Source organism: Podarcis muralis, chromosome 1 (assembly GCF_964188315.1).
Source record: "Podarcis muralis chromosome 1, rPodMur119.hap1.1, whole genome shotgun sequence".
Classification (NCBI taxonomy): domain Eukaryota; kingdom Metazoa; phylum Chordata; class Lepidosauria; order Squamata; family Lacertidae; genus Podarcis; species Podarcis muralis.
In genome coordinates, this window is record NC_135655.1 from 92,087,492 (window position 1) to 92,108,014 (window position 20,523).

General features: G+C 40.1%; 1 protein-coding gene across 6 annotated transcripts in view; it reads left to right on the top strand.

Moving 5' to 3' along the window:
- The window catches only part of KALRN (kalirin RhoGEF kinase), a 427,958-nt gene that overhangs the window by 306,706 nt on the left and 100,729 nt on the right, over positions 1-20,523 (top strand). For all 6 annotated transcript variants that reach the window (XM_077935013.1, XM_077935010.1, XM_077935009.1 and 3 more), the window contains 5 exons: positions 1,730-1,921; positions 9,392-9,561; positions 14,247-14,421; positions 17,606-17,801; positions 19,594-19,760. In XM_077935013.1, coding sequence (XP_077791139.1) covers positions 1,730-1,921; positions 9,392-9,561; positions 14,247-14,421; positions 17,606-17,801; positions 19,594-19,760 — 900 coding nt within the window. The remainder of the gene's footprint in view (positions 1-1,729; positions 1,922-9,391; positions 9,562-14,246; positions 14,422-17,605; positions 17,802-19,593; positions 19,761-20,523) is intronic.

Genomic DNA, 20,523 nt, shown 5'->3' on the forward strand with positions numbered 1-20,523 from the left:
TAAATAGGGACCGCTTACTAGCGGGAAGGTAAACGGCGTTTCCGTTTGCTGCGCTGGCTCGCCAGATGCAGCTTGTCACGCTGGCCACGTGACCCGGAAGTGTCTGCGGACAGCGCTGGCTCCCGGCCTATAGAGTGAGATGAGCGCACAACCCTAGAGTCTGTCAAGACTGGCCCATACGGGCAGGGGTACCTTTACCTTTACCTTTATATTGGTCTGATATACTGGTCCATCTTGATAAAAATCAGTATTTTAAATATTTAGGGTTTTATCCAACAAAGTTATCCCACTTGCAAAAGAGCTTCAACTTTTGCTCCCCGCACTGTGTCCCATCCAAAACTGTTCTGGGTGTTCCCCTTACCCTCCAGAGCTGATGGGAGACATGGGTGTGGGGCATGTGTGATAGAAGAGGGAGGGGAGGTTCCATTGCAGAATTGAAAGTACTTGTTCAAAAGGAATTACTTCCCTGGGTGCAACCATTAGTGATTTTATTATTGGATTTTATGGATTTATATTATATACAACTGTAAACAACTTTGACAGGCATTTTTGCCTTAAAAATGGTCTAATCTATTAAATAAAATATTTATATATAAAAAAGTAGGAAAGCTGTTCTGAATTCTGAGAGTCATGACTGAGAAATGATGTCTTATGCCTACCTTGCCACACATTTGACAGTGGAGCAGGTTAAAAAATAGGAAGCCAAATAATTTGTTGGTATTTTTTAAAAGAAATGCAAAATAAGTATTTTAAAATATTAAATTACTTTTAAATAAGTAATTTTAAATATTTTGAATTCCACAGAGAGCTTTGTTTATGTGGACTGCCTTATTTTGTTCAGCATCAGGTAATACTCTACGACACAGTAGGAACTTGCATTTTGAGCTCCCCTGACATTATAGAGCAGTGGTGGGGAACTTGTGGCTTATGGAAGCTGAAGTTTCTGGACTTCAGCTTTCATAACCCCTGACTATTGGCAATGTTGACAGGGGCTGATGGGAGTTAGAGTCCAGCAGTATCTGGAGGGCCACATGTTCCCTAGCCACGTTGTAGAGGTGTCTCTTCTTTGTGTGTAGCTCCACATGGATGTCAGAGCCCCTGTGAGTGCACTGAGGCAGCTTAATCAGAAATAATCCACACACTCAGGTAAGGGAGTTGTTAAATTCTGTTGATTTTCATGAGTCCAATAGATATGTTTGTAAATTAGGCCAGAATCTCACAGATTGATTGCTTTTGTCAAAACACAAAAATAAGGGAGTGGACACATTTTTTAAAGAAGTAATGTTTCCAGTTCACTACATTTACATGTTGCAACATGCTAGCCATCAGTGCTCCTGCTTAAACAAATGCATTGTGAAATATCTCCTGGGAGACCATGTCTGCTTCCGAAGTAGTTAACCATCTGAATTGCTTCTTACCCTACGTCATATTTGAAAGATTCCAGGGATCATGGAAATAAGTGAATGCTGAGCCTTTTTAATCTGTCAAACAAGCTAGCTCTGGAGAGGTTATGCGTTTCAAATGAGAAACTATTTCATGCCTATTTGGAGATTACTCTGTGTGGGTTTTTGCTAGCTCCTCTTGCTGAGAGCATCACTTGGAATAACTGCTGTCATTTTAAGATGCTGGTTTCTGTTCCTGCGTTTCAGAAGTGTAAATACTCATGCTAGAGCTTCAGTTGCCACATTTGTGTGACTTGCACTTTGTTTCTTGCTCTGTTTCCTGGTAGAATACCTATACTAATGCAGACAAGCTACTGGAAGCAGCAGAGCAGTTGGCTCAAACCGGAGAGTGTGACCCTGAAGAGATCTACAAGGCAGCACGGCATCTGGAAGTGCGGATTCAGGACTTTGTCAGAAGAGTGGAGCAGAGGAAGCTTCTTTTGGACATGTCTGTATCCTTCCACACTCATACCAAAGAGGTAAGATGCTTACAGTGTGATCAGAGCTGCATTGAGGGGAGTGCGACCAGTTTGCCCGAGCCAAGAGAGTGCTGCAGGGGGCGCCGCAACAATGACTTAGAACAGAAAGCAAGAGACAGGGGAGCACAGAATTTTGCCATCACACAAGTGACTGCTGATATTTGACTGATGTTGCAAAGCCTGCAACACTCAAGAAAGTTTTAAGTTGCTTAAGCCATAATAGACTGAATGTGAAATGTACAGCATGAAAACTCAGAAAACATTGACAACTTGTATATCTTGCAAAAATGCCATATTTTCTCTCCTTTCATTTGTTTAATGTAAATCCAAGAAAAAGTGTTGTTGTTGTTGTTAATTCAGTTTATATAACGCCCTTTATCAAAAGAGCCCAGGGCAGTGTACAACATTAAAAACACAGAAGTGATAAAATGTTTTTAAAGCAAATTTACAGCAGTCTCATGAGAGTAGAGCAAGGTGACCAAGTTCATAATAATTAAATAGTAATAATGTACAATTTATACTAATTGCAGTTGGTCTGAGCTCTTTTTAAAAGAATATCAGTTATAATCACAGGCATAACTGAGTAGAAGTGTTTCTTGAGGAATTTCATTATAATGAAGCATCTGTTTTACTATTTCTAGTAACTTTCTAACTAAGAATTCAGATTATGTCAGAGATGGTTATACTTTCATACTATTTAAAATGGGCCCAAAATGCATGTTCCCATGTGTTTTTCAGTTGCTTGCTCAGAACGAGACTAAATGCTGTTTTAGTTCAAGTGAAAAATGTGCAAAGATAAGACACTTGAGCAGGAGACAGAAAGGACAGGGCGTTGAAATTGGAGGCCCCTGAGGGTGCAATTAAAGCATACTTCACATTTTTCCCCTTTCGACCAAAGGCTATTCAGCAATGTGTGCCTTTGGAAGATAAGTTTTATTCTGTGAGGAGAAAGGATTAATCTGAATCATTGTTTTTTCATGCACTGTAGCATCTGTGTGCCACAGCACTCTTGATCCATAAAGGCACCCGCAGGAGCTGAAGGCTTTGCCAGTATTAGCTGAATTATGTACTACAAACAAGTAATTTGTAATAAGCTGCTGCAGAGTTAGGGGAGCCTGAGCAAACAAACGTATTTGGTCACAGATAAGCTAGTGTAAAGGAAATGGTCTGCAGTGCATGGGTCTTTCTCTTCAGCATCTTGAATGGTATGAAGCACTTTTAGCTATGGATGGGACATGGAAGACAATGTGCATTCCTTTTATGAATCAAGTATCTCTTTATTGGTTTGGTTGGGTCTACCCACATATTCAGCTAGCCCATAACTTCTTATCACATGATGCAGTAATGGTTGTGTATGCACACATACACCACAGTTCTTAGGCACCCCAGAACTTAAGATTTGTCTGTTGTAAATTGCTTAATATTAAATAGTTTGTTGAGGAATGTGTGTGGGCTCATAATTGCCATTTGGAAATGTACAGCTCTTCTTTACTGTTACTCTGGCAGGGTCTTGTCTCTCCTGAAGTGTGCTGCTTACTGTCTGGTGATTTTACTTTGTAGATCAGAGAGATAAGGAAGATACTGGATAGGTAAAACTTAACCATCTGGAGTAGGAAAATTATTAAAAGACAGTACTGTAATGGCTTAGCCTGATACCTGTGAGTAAAATAAAAATAAAAAATAGCACTTGGAGCAGTGTAGGGATAGTGTTTACCTATTAGGTTCTAATCTCTCTTGGGTAGGGGAAGTTGTCTAGAAAAAGGAACTTGTTCAAGGGAGTGAGGAGCTGGCTTTCAGTCACAGGAACCTAAGAACAATGTGAGAGTATAATTTATATCATTTGGAAGTTTCAAATGTTTGAGGCCAGGAGGAAAGGGTGGGAGACATACCCTTGTGATCTGAGACTCCTAGGCCATACACTTTTAGATTAATGCACTGAGCATGTTAAGGGAGAAAATTGCACAAAAAGAGTACAACTAATATGGACTGCCCATAGGTTTCATGATTTTAATTCAGCCTTTCTAGAGCATAACATTTGCAAGCTATCCCAAAGGATAGTGCAGTGTTCTATGCATAAGCTATCCTACCCTTATTGATGTGTATAGTTTTTTACATCTACTTTCCTTTATGTTAGCTGGTCTTTAGGCCTTTGGTGTAGAGATGATGCCGTATAAATAGTGTTATTTCATCAAAAGCATCAAGATGGTGTTATTTTATCAAGTACAAAGTTGAAATTCTAAGCTTGTACAAAATAAGGAAAGCTGGTTGATTCAGTGAGGTTTGGTAGGATGTTTTGTTTAACCTTTTAAAAAGTTTTTGCAGAATGGTTTAGAATTGTCACAAATGATTTACTTTTGAAATTCCAGGACAGTGGTGAGGAAGTCACATAAAGCACTTGGAGATCTATCAGGATTATGTCCTGTGTCATGTTTAGCTAATGAAAATACAAAGCAGAAGGAAAATACATAGATGCTGGAGAAATTACATCCTTTGACTAAGGATTTGTGGAATGTTTCAAAGCAGCAAAAAGAGTGGGAACTTCATGGTTCCTTCCAGACAGTCTAATAAATCACTTCCTTTTCAATGCAGGGTGCTGGAACTCTTAGAAGCACACATTCTGTTGTCAACTTATCACGGCTTAAAAAATAAGCAGTAACTGTTGCCCTCTTCAGGCAGACTGATTCAGTGTTAAAACTGGCATGTGGGGTGTGTATGTGTGCTGTGGGGACAGGAGCACTAGCTCTGTCCCTCTGTCTCCATGCCAATTGCCTTCCATGGGTTAGAGGACAAACTTCTGTACCTTTTAGAACTTGGGGGTTCTAAAATGCATGGAAAGTCTCAATGAGTTCAGGATGCTCTTCACTTCAGCAGTCCCCCACCCTTCAGCTCATAGAGGGTAACTGGAGTGGCAATAAGGGGGTGCAGCTAGGGTGATCATCCCTGAAGCAGCGCCCTGCCCCCCGTGTCTACACAGTATTCGATTTTCTGAAGAGGGCTTATATTAATGCTGATTGCTTTCATCCAGTTTGCTTCTGTAAAGTAAGCATGGAATTTGGCTTGCCCTTGACCGTGTCTGTTCTTAATTACCTCCAGATTAATAATGACAAAGAAATTAAAATATTATTTTAGATAGGAGCATGTTTTTGTCAGTCATTCTAAAGCTACAATTCATGAGCATCTGACTCCCCAGTAGCACAATTTAATATTATGGGATGGATGAACTCTGAATCCATCACACACATTTTTGGGGTCCTTGGCATTCTAACTGATGCAAGCATAGCTGCCTTAAGCATATTTGCCTCGAGTAGAGGTTATATTTAGCTGTATCAATTTGGTGCATGAAAAAATCTGAAACATCAGATTATGAGCACTACAATTTTTCCCTATGATGCAAGGACATCATTCTTGTACAGAAACATCAAAATAGGCCTTACTTTAATGATGAATAGCTTTGAGTTGATATCTGTTTATTTCAAGAATGTCTTAGCTTACATTGTGAGATGGATTCTGGTTTTGCCCAAGAACTGTCGGCTAGAGTGAAACCGTTTCCAGGGCAGGTCCAGAATCCTCTTGCAAGGTGTTGTAAAGCTTGAATCAGAGAATCTGACAGCAGGACTCGGGCTCCTTATTTTCTTTGCCAGTAGGGTGGCTGTGAAGGAGATATTTGTGTGGTCTTTTATTCTGTTAGTGCTACCCAGATAATGGTAGCTCATCAGCCTAGCAGAAGCAGATTTATTGCCAAAGCAAACGAGGGCTTGGCTAGCCTTATATACGGTAATTGTTGTCTTAGGCTTGGTTCCTCTTTCTGAGCAACTTATCATGCAGAATAGTTGCTTTGGAGATTCCTGTACTTGACCTCCCTTCTTCTGTCTTCCATCTTTTGGAACCTAACCCAAATCTGTGCACATAGCAGACAGAAATACTTCCCTTGGCTCTCTGGAGGGCTTTGTGCTGGAGAGGAATGCACTGGAAGCCTCAGAATAGATAAGACAAAGTCTAAAGCGGCCCAGAAGACTGCACTAAGCCTCATGCCATATGCTACCAGGCCCCTGTGTGTTAAATAGGCAGTACTATTACTGCCTCCTTAGTTTACTTAAAGCCACTGAGTAGGTGCTGTGATGCCTTGTTCTACTTGCCCCTTTTGTACATAGACTGAATGCCATAATCTACTTTGATTCAATGCTTTTTAGACTTGAAACACTAGGTTCCATTCATGACATATTAATTCCAATCAACTCATCACTGTTGAATTGTTTACTTACAAATTTGGGGTGTCTTTTACCTACTAAAAGTTGTCATTTGTCCCCATATTACACATAAACTGTGGCTTAATGTAGCTGTACACTGAGCTGGTACACACCACTGCAAAGCTTGAACTTCACTCCCCTCACTGTTCCTGCAACTGCTATGCTGTCAGAAGACAAACTAGAATCTAGCTTGTCATTATATCCAAACCCTGGCTTCTGGTAACCATGGTTTGTTTTTTGCCTACTGTTTGTGGCTTGCTTGGGACATGAATGGGAATCCTGTGAATCGATCAAAAATCACATTTTGATTGAAATTGTTTCTGAAATATTTTAAATCTTATTAACAGCACAGATTCTTTGTAATGGGATTTTACAGTCATAACTGAAGACCAGGGGACTAAAACCTTCTGAGTCAACGAAGATGTACAGTTTAATAGTTTTTAAATATGCAAATCCTTGTTGTAAAAGGTCATGCACCAGGAATAAACACTGTTAATGTAGATTATGATGCTATCTTGACCTGATTTGTTTGAGTATACAGTATTGCAAATGCGTAAGAGTTCAGGTTGCATCATCAGTAGTAGTACTTTAGATGTATATCACATGAAAATAACTAGCTGAGAGCAAATCTTAGTCTTTGCACTGAATTTATCATTTTATTTTCTCAAACTTGTTTTCCTCCTCCTCCATTCTAGGACTAACATGACTTCTATAATGTATCACCATCACTTCAGTGCTGCTTTTCACTGTGGTATACAAATTGAGTCCTTAATTCTACTGTATGATAGCCAGATGTGTAATCTACATCTCCAAAGTTTCTTACCACATGTTTATACGTTAATATCCCATATGTACAACCCCATACACCAGTGGGAAGAAATATCAGTAGCTGTGGGATTTCCCCCTACATTTACCATGAATATTTCATTTATTTATTTTATTACATGTGTAGACCACTCCTCACTTAAAAACAAAATAAATCACTCGTTTACAGTACAGTAGTACCTCGGGTTAAGAACTTAATTCGTTCTGAAACTGTTCTGAACCTGAGGTACCACTTTAGGTAATGGGGTCTCCCGCTGCCGCTGCACAGCCGCATGCTTTCTGTTCTCATCCTGAAGCAAAGTTCTTAACCCGAGGTACTATTTCTGGGTTAGTGGAGTCTGTAACTCGAGGTACCACTGTACAAATAAATATAATAAATACAATAAAATAATATTATATCAATACAGTATTACAAATATTAAAACCCAATAGTACAGTACATAATCAAAGCAGCAAATATGAAACCACAATCAGAAGGTATGTACATCCACAGAAGGGGGATGCATCACTAAAATTTTATTTTGCAACTTTATGATGCTTTTCAATTATGGCAAGCCACTCTGAAAGTGATACTTGCTTGAAAAGCAGGGCTAAAAGAGAATGAATGAATGAATGAATGAATGAATGAATGAATGAATGAATGGATAGAGAGAAAATAAAGCTCCTGAATGAATAGCCAATCTGATTTGTGGTGGAAATTATTTATATTGAGGGGAACCTTTATAAGGTCTCTCTTGATACAATTTTTGCACTGTTTCCTCAAAGAACAGCCCCATATATTTTAGGTAGCTTTTGTGCAGGATGTTGGAGTTAAGGGCTGCCTATCATTTTTCACATACCTCATCATAAGGATGAACAGCTTTCTGTATACTAAACAATTTGGACACATAACTAGTTAGCTTTGAATTATTGAATCAATCTGGACTCTGTTGGAGAGAAAAATAAACTTCATTATTTAATTTCTTCAAGGGCAATGGGATAGTAGGGTAGAATTGTAATCAATACATTTATTATGTTTGGCGGGGGGGGGAGGAATCTTCACACGTCAGATTTATGCTGCACGTTTCAAAATGACTTTGGCAAAAGCGTGGCTGACATCACCTCAAAGAATGTTACAGACTCTTTAGGACAGCAATTTCCAAATGGTTTTTTGATTGCCACACTGGCCACAGTAGGTTTTGGGGAAGTGCATTACAAAAGACTAAGGGGCAAATGGTGCTATATGCATATGTATATGCGGCATGAAGTCCTGAAGGTTGTTTTTTAAAAGCAGAGAGGGACGTGGGTGGCACTGTGGGTTAAACCAAAGAGCCTAGAACTTGCCGATCAGAAGGTCGGCGGTTCGAATCCCCGCGACGGGGTAAGCTCCCATTGCTCAGTCCCTGCTCCTGCCAACCTAGCAGTTCGAAAGCACGTGAAAGTGCAAGTAGATAAATAGGTACTGCTCCGGCGGGAAGGTAACGGTGTTTCCGTGCGCTGCTCTGGTTCGCCAGAAGCTGCTTAGTCATGCTGGCCACGTGACCTGGAAGCGGTACGCCGGCTCCCTCAGCCAACAAAGCAAGATGAGCACCGCAACCCCAGAGTCGGCCACGACTGGACCTAATGGTCAGGGGTCCCTTTACCTTTAATGAGGGAAAAGGTTGGCCCTGCCCATTGCATCCCAATGCTCTTGCCAAACTCTGCAGTAACTTGGGCGCTCCTCTAAGTTCTGCTGCGGTGGGGTGGGCACAGCACCGCCTGAAGCAGGTGCTTCACCCCCTAAGCATAGGCAAGCCAGCTCTGAAGGAGTAACATTCTCCTTCGTAGGTTGATCATGTAATGTGTATCACATTCAGGTAAGATATGTTAATGAGACATATATTATTTTATGGTGTCAATATTTAGAAGATTGATCATAAGCTAAGCTTCTGCACAAAGGAAACAGAAAATAGCTGAAAGTTAACCACAAAAAATTTGGCATCTGCTTTTCTTCATTACACTTTAATATTCCATACATTTCAGAATATGATATGCTCACAATCTATATGAGAACTGGAATCTAGTATTCATACAGGTGGGTGGGGTACCAGTATTTTAACATTTTGATTATCTTCTTGATAAAAAGACAGTAAATTATAGCCCATTCCATATGTGCTCATACTGTGCATTCATTTCAATATGAGATTTCAGATTACTTCATATAATATATTGGTTGTTCAATACATGTAATTTTCAGTGTCCTTTAGCATTTGACATGGTGTGCTTTGTAGTACTCTAATTAATACTCTTTGATCTGGCTTTAGAGGATTAAAGGGTTAAAACTCAATCTCTTCCTTTTTCTTCCCCCACTTCCCTCCCGCTTTTCCCTCCCCCTCCCCACTCCATGTCCTTCCATTTGTGTTCCTTTCCTCCTTTACAGCTGTGGACATGGATGGAAGACCTGCAGAAGGAGCTCTTGGAAGATGTTTGTGCTGACTCAGTAGATGCTGTTCAAGAACTCATTAAGCAGTTCCAGCAGCAGCAAACAGCTACCCTCGATGCAACCCTCAATGTAATCAAAGAAGGTGAAGATCTAATCCAGCAGCTCAGGTAAGTTCATCACACTGCATCAGAGGAACAATGAACAGAGGCAGGATAACTTAGAATTTGATGTGAGAATTAATCACTGCCCTGCTACAATTCAGAATATTTTATTTTATTGAAACTGCAAGGAATGATTTGTAGAGACTGGTAAAAATAGTCTTAAATCACTTTGAGCCACTGTGTGTAATGGATGAGAAGAACTGTAGATAAGGTAAAGTGAGTATGATTAAATGGTTACTGTATAAATATTTTTGAAGTAGATATTTACAGAATATTGTTAAACTGTTATGAAGTGAGACCTGGTGATTTATTTGCTTACTCCTGCTAGGCATTGTCTGGCAGCTACTGAGCAAAACGCGTAGATTCAAATAACACTGAATGCAATATTTTACTTCCTGTAGGAGTTTTGTGTTTGCATGTGGAGTATTCATATCATCACATAGTGCCTGCTACTGGCAACAGAGTGTCTGCTGTTATCATCATGGTTGTGTGTTTTGCCCCATGAGGTGTTTTAACTCTCTGAATTTTAGTTTTGATGGATGTTTTAGTTTATATCTGTCTGGTTGGTCTGATTTTATGTTTTACTTTCTTTTTGTCTGTTTAAGTAGTACATTGCCCTGAGAACCCCAGCTATAGCATCACCAGCTATAGCATCACCTAGAGAACTCAGATTAAGAGGTGATGGATGAATGAAAATAATAAAATAAATAATAAATTATGGTGTGACTCGGCTTGTTTCCATTTTCATGACATTTCCTTTCCTGATAATTTATGTGTTTCATGTGATCTTTCATACAACGTAAAAGCCACTCCTAGAAATTAAGCAGAATCTAGTGGAAGTTTAGTGCTAATTTTCATGATAATTGCTTCCAGAAAAAAATCTGTTTTCAACCCTGTTAACCTGGAGAATGAGAGGAGCATTTGTACTGTAATTTTCCTGTGGTTTTCATACATCGTGCCACTGCCATTCATGTGATGAAATTTGGGTATTCCAGCATACAGTGCTTTCTCACCATTTTCATGGCTGGGTCAGGGGGGGCACAGAAGTGCACATGTGCATAAAGGGTGGCAGTATGGTTGATGGTGTCCACTCTTGCACCATAGCATGCCCACTGTTGTGAATTAAACTTAGCATAACTTCTACCATGTGTTAATGTAAGTCAACTCTTATTCGATTTTAATTAACACAGTGCAGTAACAGAGGCAGTCTCCAGCAATCACCCTCCTGCCATTCAGTTTACTTTTTTGCTTTCTGAGAAGTGGATCCACCTTTCATCATGAGGAGTATGTAGTCATCTGACTGCAAGTTCTGACTGGCCATAGACTCCTTGTTATATCCCTGCCTCTATAAGGCAGGAAATTTATAACATGTCTGTAATGGCCGAGTACTTGAATTAATTAACATATAATGTCCAGCTGGCTTTAATTAAATCACACTTTGTGCCAGAGCCAATGTCTTTCAGACATTCTCTTTCATATAACTGGGACCTGTTCAGGCTGTTCAGTGCTCTTCTTCAGTTCCATGCCTCTGATTTCCAAGACTGCTCCAAACTCATGGATGGTTACAGGAGGAGCACTTCTTCAGCCTTAGATGAAACCTACCCTTGCCTCCTTCCCCATCTCACTGCTTCTCAGCCATATTTGCTATTTTTCTCTTTTGGAGTAGTCAGGACCTTGTGGGAAGCACAAAACTGTGTCATCCCAAAAGGAAACTCCCCCCCCCCCTCCTACTTTTAAACTTTATTGGGACAGGTTTCTATGAATCCAGGGTGGAATTCGATGCAGCCAGGATAAGCCTCAGCTGAAGGTTAGTTGGACCATCCGAGCAGCAAGCAGAGACAGATTAATCTGTCTCTGGTTAACTGCCTGAAATACCATTGCGTCCCAGATGTGCACTATGACTCTGTACTGTTAAGTCACAGTGAAAATCCAAGGAGCTGTTTCTGTTCTCTCCTTTTGGGGACAGGTATTTATTGTGTTTCCACCCTCTTTGGTCCCCCCCCCCCCTCTACTTTTCATATTTCTCAGATCTTGTTTACCTACATCAGCCTTCGCCAACATCTGACCTCCAGATGTTTTGGACTGCAGCTCCGCTCCGCACAGCTGTGCTGGCTGGGGCTGATGAAAGCTGTAGCCCAGAACCAGGTTGGCAAAGGCTATCACAAGATCTGTAATGTTGCTATTTGCACGTGAACTTTCCCCCTTCCTGGTGTTTTTGGCTAACCCACTGCATTTCTGAATACCCATCCTAAATTTCCATATAAGGAAATTCTCTGCCTTTTAGACTCTCTGTCACTATCTCTTTACTAGCAGCTAAGTTTATAGTCCAGGCATTGTGGGTTTGTGTGGCCTCATGCTGAATCAATCACCTTTATCCTTCTGCATTGCTGAATACTGGTGGACTATGTCGCAAAGCCATTATACTTTCTGCCTGCCATTTTGTGCAAATAACCCCCCCCCCCCCAATTTGGATTGGTATTTAATTAGTTTTGCCAATTTCCCCCAAATAAGCAAAACAACGTTGGTATTTGCAGAGTAATTGTGTCCATTGCAACAACATCTGTGGAGAGTAATTGTCCACAGCAAAAGTGCCCAATGTGATAGATATATGTCATCATGTGTGCATGATAAGAGTTCACATGTATGTATAGATGCTTGAGTTTTTTTCTTGTTTTGTTCTATTTTAATATCACTTCTATTTAACTTTTTTTACTGGTTGCAGAAATCTGTAAATATTTAATAAATGAATTAAATTGAAAGGGAGGCCAGTTTCTCACTTTTGATATTGCAGTCAGTGGACAGGAGAACACTAGTGACTGTCAGCACCACCCCAAATTTCCCTTGCAACTGGGCATGAAGGTGGGCAAAAATAAACTATCTTTTCACAAATCATGTGACCCTATCACTAAAAATAGCTGAAATACACTTTTTCAGCTTGTAACTGGGACCCCCACAAAATATTTGCACATTTGCTTAGGTCTAATGTGATATATTATTAGCAGTGGTATGGCAACTGTTTGCCCTTAGCATTGATCAGCTGGTCAGAAATCATGCCATCGCCCTTGATCCATGCATTATTTCGACATGGTTAAAAAACCCAAAAAAACTACTTGAAATTTGCTCTCACATTCCTATTACTAAGGTATAAATTGGTTCTATTGGTCCTAAGTGTCTTGTTCTGCTGGGGCTACAGGCCCACAGTGGAAGTGGTAACAAATACCAGAACCTCTTGCACTCCAGGGTAAAGCAAGACAAAGCAAGGCAAATCAGGACCTTGGGCAGCTCCCACTGGTCCCTGCTGAGTTTAGGAAGATGTCTCAGCAGATATTTTCCTGAAACCCTAAAAAAGACTGGCAGAACTTAATATTCCAGTGGCACAACTCCCCCAGGGAAGCTGTTTGCAATATTTAATGGGCCTACAGCCTGTTCCACATTTGCATGCTCCTGCATGGTGGTAAGAGTAGGAGAGGCTGTGTGGGAATCAACCTCAGACTCTGAGGATAATGGAAGAGCCATGTCCTCAGGCCAAGGAAGTGTAGAATTGAATGCAGAGGGATCCTCCTCAAGTCAGAGTCTTCCTTTGGTCAAAACTGGGATCCTGAGGCAGGGGACATAACACCAGGACAATATCATGCAGATAAGAGTTCTGAGTGTCCATTGTTCCCATTAAATTCTATAGAGCAAAGTGAGAGGGATGCAATTAGCAATACTTTGCAGGAAGAAGAACAACCTACTTTGCCCCATACAAAATTAACATCAGCAGGGGCAGACTTGGCCTGCTCAACACACTCCATTAGTGTTCCTTAGTGGTACTCCTACAAGCAATTGTAACAAAATAGATGGTGCTATGCTTCTCCCCTCCCCTCAGATGAATACAGATTTAATGGTGGAAAGTAATATCTCTCTCACACATCTCTTTGCATACACACACACACACACACACACAGACACACAGCTGCCAATAAATTTTTTTGGGTGTGGGTGTGTGTTGAGTTCATAACGAAACCTGATACCATAGGATAAGTGCATATCTTCTTATTCTGGTGGTGATTTTTTTAAAAAAGTTTTGTTTATCATAGTATTAAAAATGGCAATGTTTGTTGAAGTAATAATTTAATTCACTCTACTTTGAGATATATATTGAAATTATTCAGGTTTTGTTGTTGTTTTGAGCTCCCTGTTGTGACCACATGATAAAGTTTCAGGGTTTTTTAAAAAGTAGGAAATAATGAGAAATATCAAGTCCCTGCATATTAATATACAGTTTATTCTGATGCAATCTAAAAATAGGCAGATACTTGAATGAATTCAGCAAATGGTGTTGTGCACAGCATGCTAGTAGAAGCAGTATTGATGGGAGAATTGGGCTCACTTGAAATAAAATCAAGGACAATTACTAGTCAGAGTCTTCAAGAAACTTGATGCACCATTCACTCCCTTCTCCTTTCTCTCCAACTCCTTGTTGGTGCACAGAGGTCATAATGTTACCAGATATGAAAGAATGCATACAATTCACTGTGTAATGCAGGCATTCTGTAATGCAGCCATTCAGCAACTGAACGAGGTGAATCCTGGATAAAACTTCCTCCAACCTTTTCCAGCTATTTTTAGAGCCGAGAATGTTTAATATTCTTTCTTATTACCTTTTTCAACACTGCATTTTTAACCATTCATCTTTGACTTTACCACAGGGATTCAGCAGTCTCTAACAATAAAACGCCACACAATAGTTCCATAAGCCACATTGAATCTGTCCTCCAGCAGCTTGATGAAGCCCAAGTACAGATGGAAGAGCTCTTTCATGAGAGAAAGATTAAGCTAGACATTTTCCTTCAGCTCCGAATTTTTGAACAGTACACCATTGAGGTAAGGGTTGCACTGAATACTCTGAAAGGGAAGAGCTTTTGAGGAAAATTGGGGTGGGAAGAGATGAATGATCAATTTTGTTGTTTGTTTTATGATAATGTTTGAAAGTCAATTCCTAGCCTTATATGCATTTATTCAATGTGACCAGAATGTATACTCTGTAGTTTAGCATAGACAGCTCAAGGAGGTGAGCGGAGGTGGATGCTCTTTCAGGAGGGCATTACCTAACCTTGGTGCCACAAAAGAAACATACCTTTGTGCCCACCTGTTATCTGTCTCATGGTGAAAGGGCACAGAGCAGGCCCTCCAATACTGACCTCAACATTGATGGGGACAGCTGTGGATACAAATCAAAACAGAAAGTTGACCTTCAGAGTAATACTGAAAATTACTAGACCTCAAGTAGGGGAAATAACATAAGAAATAGAGGAAAGAACCCAAACCAAATATATATATAATGGGCCTAGTTTTGGCAGTTTGCACTTTAAGAGGGAATTTGTATGTTCAGGTGATAGGACTATACAGTATTAACAAATATTATTGGCAGGGAAGAATAACATGTGCAGGAAAATAATTTATTATTATTATTATTATTCTGAAAATGTTTATCCTTGAAATTACTGAAATAAGCCCCATGGAATCAGGACCCTGTGGGAGCAAGACTACTCTATTCACTTCCCTGCTACGGAAATACTCCTCATGAATCTCAGCATGAATCTTAAGAGCAGCTGTTCTTCATACAATTAATTTAACCCAGCATTTGAACTGTGAAGCATTTAAGGAAGTTTTTGAAATATATATATATATATATATATATATATATCATTGCCATTAAAGAATGATTTGATTTCAATAGGAACAGAATTTGAGTGGGCACAAGGGTGCTATGTTTCATGCTGGCTGTACGGTACTCAGTCAGGATGCATGTGTGTACTCTGCCTTGTCTGTGTCAGGAGAGACATTTAAAAAAGGAAGGAAGACAAGGAAGGCTTTTATGGCAACGGTACTGTCAGTAACACGCCTCCTGTGAGAGCCTGAATTCTTTTTCCTGCAACTCAAGCCGTTTCTCCATTATTACTATTATTTATTTATTAAATTTGCATACCACCACCCTCCATCCAAACATCACAGGGAAGTTCACAACATAAAAATACAATATAAAAATGAGAACATAAAATACATTAAAAAAAAAGAACAGAAACAAACAAGGGGGGGATAGAAGATCTGTAAAAGCAGCCTTCTGAAATCCCATCTCTATGAATTTCTGCCCCATGTTTAGTGATGCTGATTGAAAGCAGCACTCACGCATTGGCTGTCTACTGTTATTCTGACTTGCATTTCCAAGAACTGTAAATTGTCAATGCTCACATGACATAGCAAGTCGAACTACAGCTTACTGGGACAGAAAGAATGTGTGGGCTCCTGGAGAGTTTGCAGCTGCTTTGTTGTTCCCTAGGCTTTTTATTTTACTATTGCATTTCACTGTCATGGCCCTCACTACCAGATGAAGAACTTGAACTCCCAGGTCACTTTCTTCCAAAGACTTTAATGCTTAAATCAGAGGAGTACATAAGCAAGGCAGTGTTCCATGTTGCAGCAGATGTGCAAGAGGATTAGCTCCAACAAGCAGCATGCCCCCTGCATGTTTCTTTTGAAGGATGGGTGGGCACAGCACTAAGTGCAACAAGCAGCAGGGTCTTGAGGCTGGAGAAGCAAAGAGGCACTCCTCCAGGTGGATTCAGCTTGCAAGTTCTGTTTATGCTGGCACTCAGCATCTGATTTACCCTCAGTAGCCTCCTCCTCTGAAGGAACCTCATCACTCATAGGAGGAGGTGCCACAACAGGAGGGATCTGGCATGGGGTGCCCAGTGGCTCTGGAGCAGAACACTTCTCTGCTAATCTGCCGGGACTCTCCCCTGGATCTTACTCTCCATCCTCCACATTACCAGCTGCTTCTGGATTCTGACACTCCTTGGAGTCCTCCTTCTCACTAATACCTTCCTCAGGGTTGTCCAGCTCTCTGAGCTTCTCCCATTCTTCCTCAGGATCAGACCACCATGAGACATCTGTAGGACTCATGTCATGGGCTGAGCTATGTCCTTAGTGTGTTGTCTGTACCTGGACTCATGCTGAAGCTCTTTCCCTACTAACCACAAACAACAGCCAATAACAAACCTTGGCTACAACACATGGTTAGAGGAGTGAATTTGTTGTTGCTGTAGATTGTTGTTGCTTGCTTCGTTTGTCATCACTTCCCTTCCCCAACTTACCCTTCCCTTTTACCCCAAGCAACTGTGTACAATAACCCTAGAAACTCCACCAGTGCTCACCAATCAGATACTACTATCCACATGGCGAGAACCAATGAATTTATAAAACAAGAATAGGCCAGGGTTAGCCAACATGGTGCCCTCTAGATTTTGCTGGACTCCAACTCCCATCAGCCCCAGCTATTATGGCTAACGATCATGGATGATGGTAGGTAGAGTCCAACAACAGTTGGGGAGAATACAATACTGGCTACCCCTGCTGTAGTGTCTCCACTTCATCAGCCCCATTTATTACTTTAGAAATATTTACAAACCACTTAATTAACGAGCTCTCTAAGCAGTGCACATAATAAAATTATAAAGCAGCTAAAATCTACAACCCTATTATATATATATATATACATACATACACACATATGTACATACATACAAACACACACACACATGAATAGCTCTGAGACCTCCAGGTATAGGGCGGTATATTAATTCTAATAATAATAATAATAATAATAATAATAATAATAATAATAATAATAATTTATTCTCATAGGCAGCTAAATTTTACTGATTTTGAGATGTTTGAAAATACCCAATTTGGGCAATTTCTTCAATTACCCACAACTTCCAGTCCAAGGTGATCTTACCTCTAAGATTCTGATATAATAAACATTACATCATTTTGCTTTATGCAATATCATAAACATTATATATCTTTATTTTATGCACTTCTGAAAAACATGTCTTGCTTCCAAACACCATTGTATCTTGTATAATAACCAGTTAAATCTGCTGGGCTGTGAAATATAGACTGTAATTACAGAAAAGAACAAAGCAGTTTTAGATTATTTTTCTCAGTAACCATGTTTTTGATGGCTTATCATGCTTATGCTGTATTGCTTGTTTTTACTTTGAAGGTAACAGCTGAGTTAGATGCCTGGAATGAGGACTTGCTAAGGCAAATGAATGATTTCAATACTGAGGACCTGACCCTGGCAGAGCAGCGCCTGCAGAGACACACAGAGCGGAAGCTGGCTATGAACAACATGACCTTTGAGGTCATCCAGCAAGGGCAAGATTTGCACCAGTACATCATGGAAGTCCAAGCTTCAGGCAAGTGACATACATTTATTTTTACTTTCCAGTTTTCTCCCTTAAGGCTCATGTTAGCATGCTTTCACATCTACAAGAGCTATTCTCAAGGAAATAAAACAACCAAGAGAAATTAAGTGAAGCCTAGCACTATCGGAGTACACACGAACACTGAAGCTGGGTAAAGTTCAAATCAGAAAGATGTTTCTGCTGTTCCATACCTGCCCTGTTTCCATGGGATTTGTGCTTGGGAGTAATACAGAGAGCATATGCAGTTTATACTTCAGCCCAGTTAGTTAACTCTAAACTAACTAACAGCCCAGTTAGTTACACAATGGAGGTAAGGGAATGTTCCTGCCTATCTAGGGGATCTTTTTTCACTTACAACTTCTCCAGCTGCTTAAAGTGCTAGCAGAGGCAATATGAAACATAGCCATCTTGGGAGATGTGGTCTTGTAAACCTGCGGTATTGAAAACTGGATGGAAGTGAAAATCACTAGAAAATCTGGGCCCAAACAAAATAACATCTTCATTACTAAATAAGATAGAATGGCTCTTGAACTTCACATTCAGGGCATGGTAATCTATCCTCCCCTTTGGGAGGAAGGTTCTTTTTAAATGCCAGATACAGCACACATTTGTTATAATTAGCCTGCATATGGTGTTGTGTCCTCAGGACTTTTCCTTCATTTAATATGCTTGACTTCGCTACATGTCTTTGATCTGGCTGCATTCACAATTTTCAATCACACACACGGCTGGTGTATTTCTGATTGTGATAACTCATCAGTGGCAATCAGTAAAGGGCCTAGGATATCAAAGGGCAGCTGGCTCCCCTGTGATGAATGATTTGGCCTTTCTGTCTTGCCACATGTCAAACAGTTTTAAGCCACATATACAATGACAAAACTGGGATTTCTTAAAATGCTGGTATTAACAGAACTACTTTTTCTGTTGCTTTGAATGTATTGTCTTAGGTAAAATAGTGATTCATTAATGTTTTTGCTGGGTGGATTTATTTTCCTAAATCACAGGGAAATTTTAACTGGGTTTGAATGCAGAACCTTTCTATATACTATGCTTCTTTATGGTCCTTTACTTGGAGTCTGGATCCTAAGAAAACTTTTGGGAGCATGTGGTGGGCAGAGTGTACCTCCTCTTGACTGCAAACCAAGACTCTTGTCCTCAGCATTGAACAAAGCAACACATAAATGATCACACTGAACCCACGAGCCTGAGTTCAGAACATAAAAAAGGTTTATTTTCCTTTGGCTCTGTCTCTTCCTTTTCTGCTATGTGGTGTGAAAGAGAAGTATAATCTTCTCTTATAATGTGCAAAAATCAAAAGGATATTTACTGTGAATTTCAGTAAGTCTGTCCTCTCTCTTTCTCATAAAATCAGTGGTGTACAAGAGACAGAAAGAGTTTTTTCTTCACCTTAATTTTAAAAAGTAATCAGTATTCTTTAGTTAAACATTGCATCCCTGAAAGGCTGAGAGCGATTACTCACTGCAAAACTGTTGCTTCATGGGGAAGAGAAGCTGCAGCTGGAAGAATAACATTTTGGTAGCTACACAACACATTTCCTATACAGACACCAGCTGCAGATACGTTAGATTTGAGCAACTAGCAAACTGATTTCTTGGTGCTTCACAAGGCATCTGTAAATGTGAATGGGTTTATCTACAATAAATTACCAACAGAAAAGTTCAGGGGGTTGTTACAAGTCACAGCACTTTTCCAGGCTGCCACCTTTTTCCTTTTGTTAGGAGCAGGTCCACTGTTCCATCTGAGGAATTGTTTTTCATTACAGGCATTGAATTGATCTGTGAAAAAGACATTGATCTAGCAACACAAGTGCAAGAACTGCTGGAATTTCTTCATGAGAAGCAACATGAGCTGGAGCTCAATGCTGATCAGACGCACAAGCGGCTGGAGCAGTGCCTTCAGCTCCGACACTTGCAGGCAGAGGTCAAGCAGGTCAGAGCTTTTCACCATTGTCATTAGTCTGTTTTTGTGTTGGCTTAAATGTTTCTGGAAGACATGCTGAGCTGCGACATATTGAAAGTGTTAAACTCCCTGGGTGGTATTTAGCTTAGTTTTATTTTGTCACATGCTGCCTTGAGTGCCTCCTATTGAAGCAAAAAAGTAGTATATAAATGTGTTTAAAATTAATAATAGAATAAATATATATGTGTGGCTGCTTGTGTGGGCCAATGGATGTGGGAAATTTGAAGTATCAGGTAAATTGGCAGGATCCACTGATCCATGAATCGTCCAGCAGCCATAAAGTGGTTGTGTGGTTGCTTCACTCAAGTTCCACTTGGTTTCCGTTTGCTATGCACCGCTGCCCAGCCTCATACTTCATAGCTTTCTCAACAAGCTAGTGTGATCATGTGCTCCCAAGCAGTATAAATTCTAGAACACAATGTGAGAATGCTAAAATATCAGCTTTTACTTTATAAAGTGATTTTCAAGCTATCAGCAAATGGTGTTGGTTGTTCAAAACGCATCAGAAAATCAGAGGCACTGTGGACAGGGCTTCCAGTAATCAACCAAAGGGCCACAACAGTGCTCCTCTATTATCTGCACTTTTTCTCCCCATGGTCTTATCACTAGTCAGGAGCACTGCAAAATTTCTTAAACTTCAGGCAATTTTTAAAAATCAGTTGTTGCGGTTTCTAGTGCTTCAAATGCTGAAAGGATTTGTAAGGCCTAAACTTCCATTTTGCTGGCTCTTGCT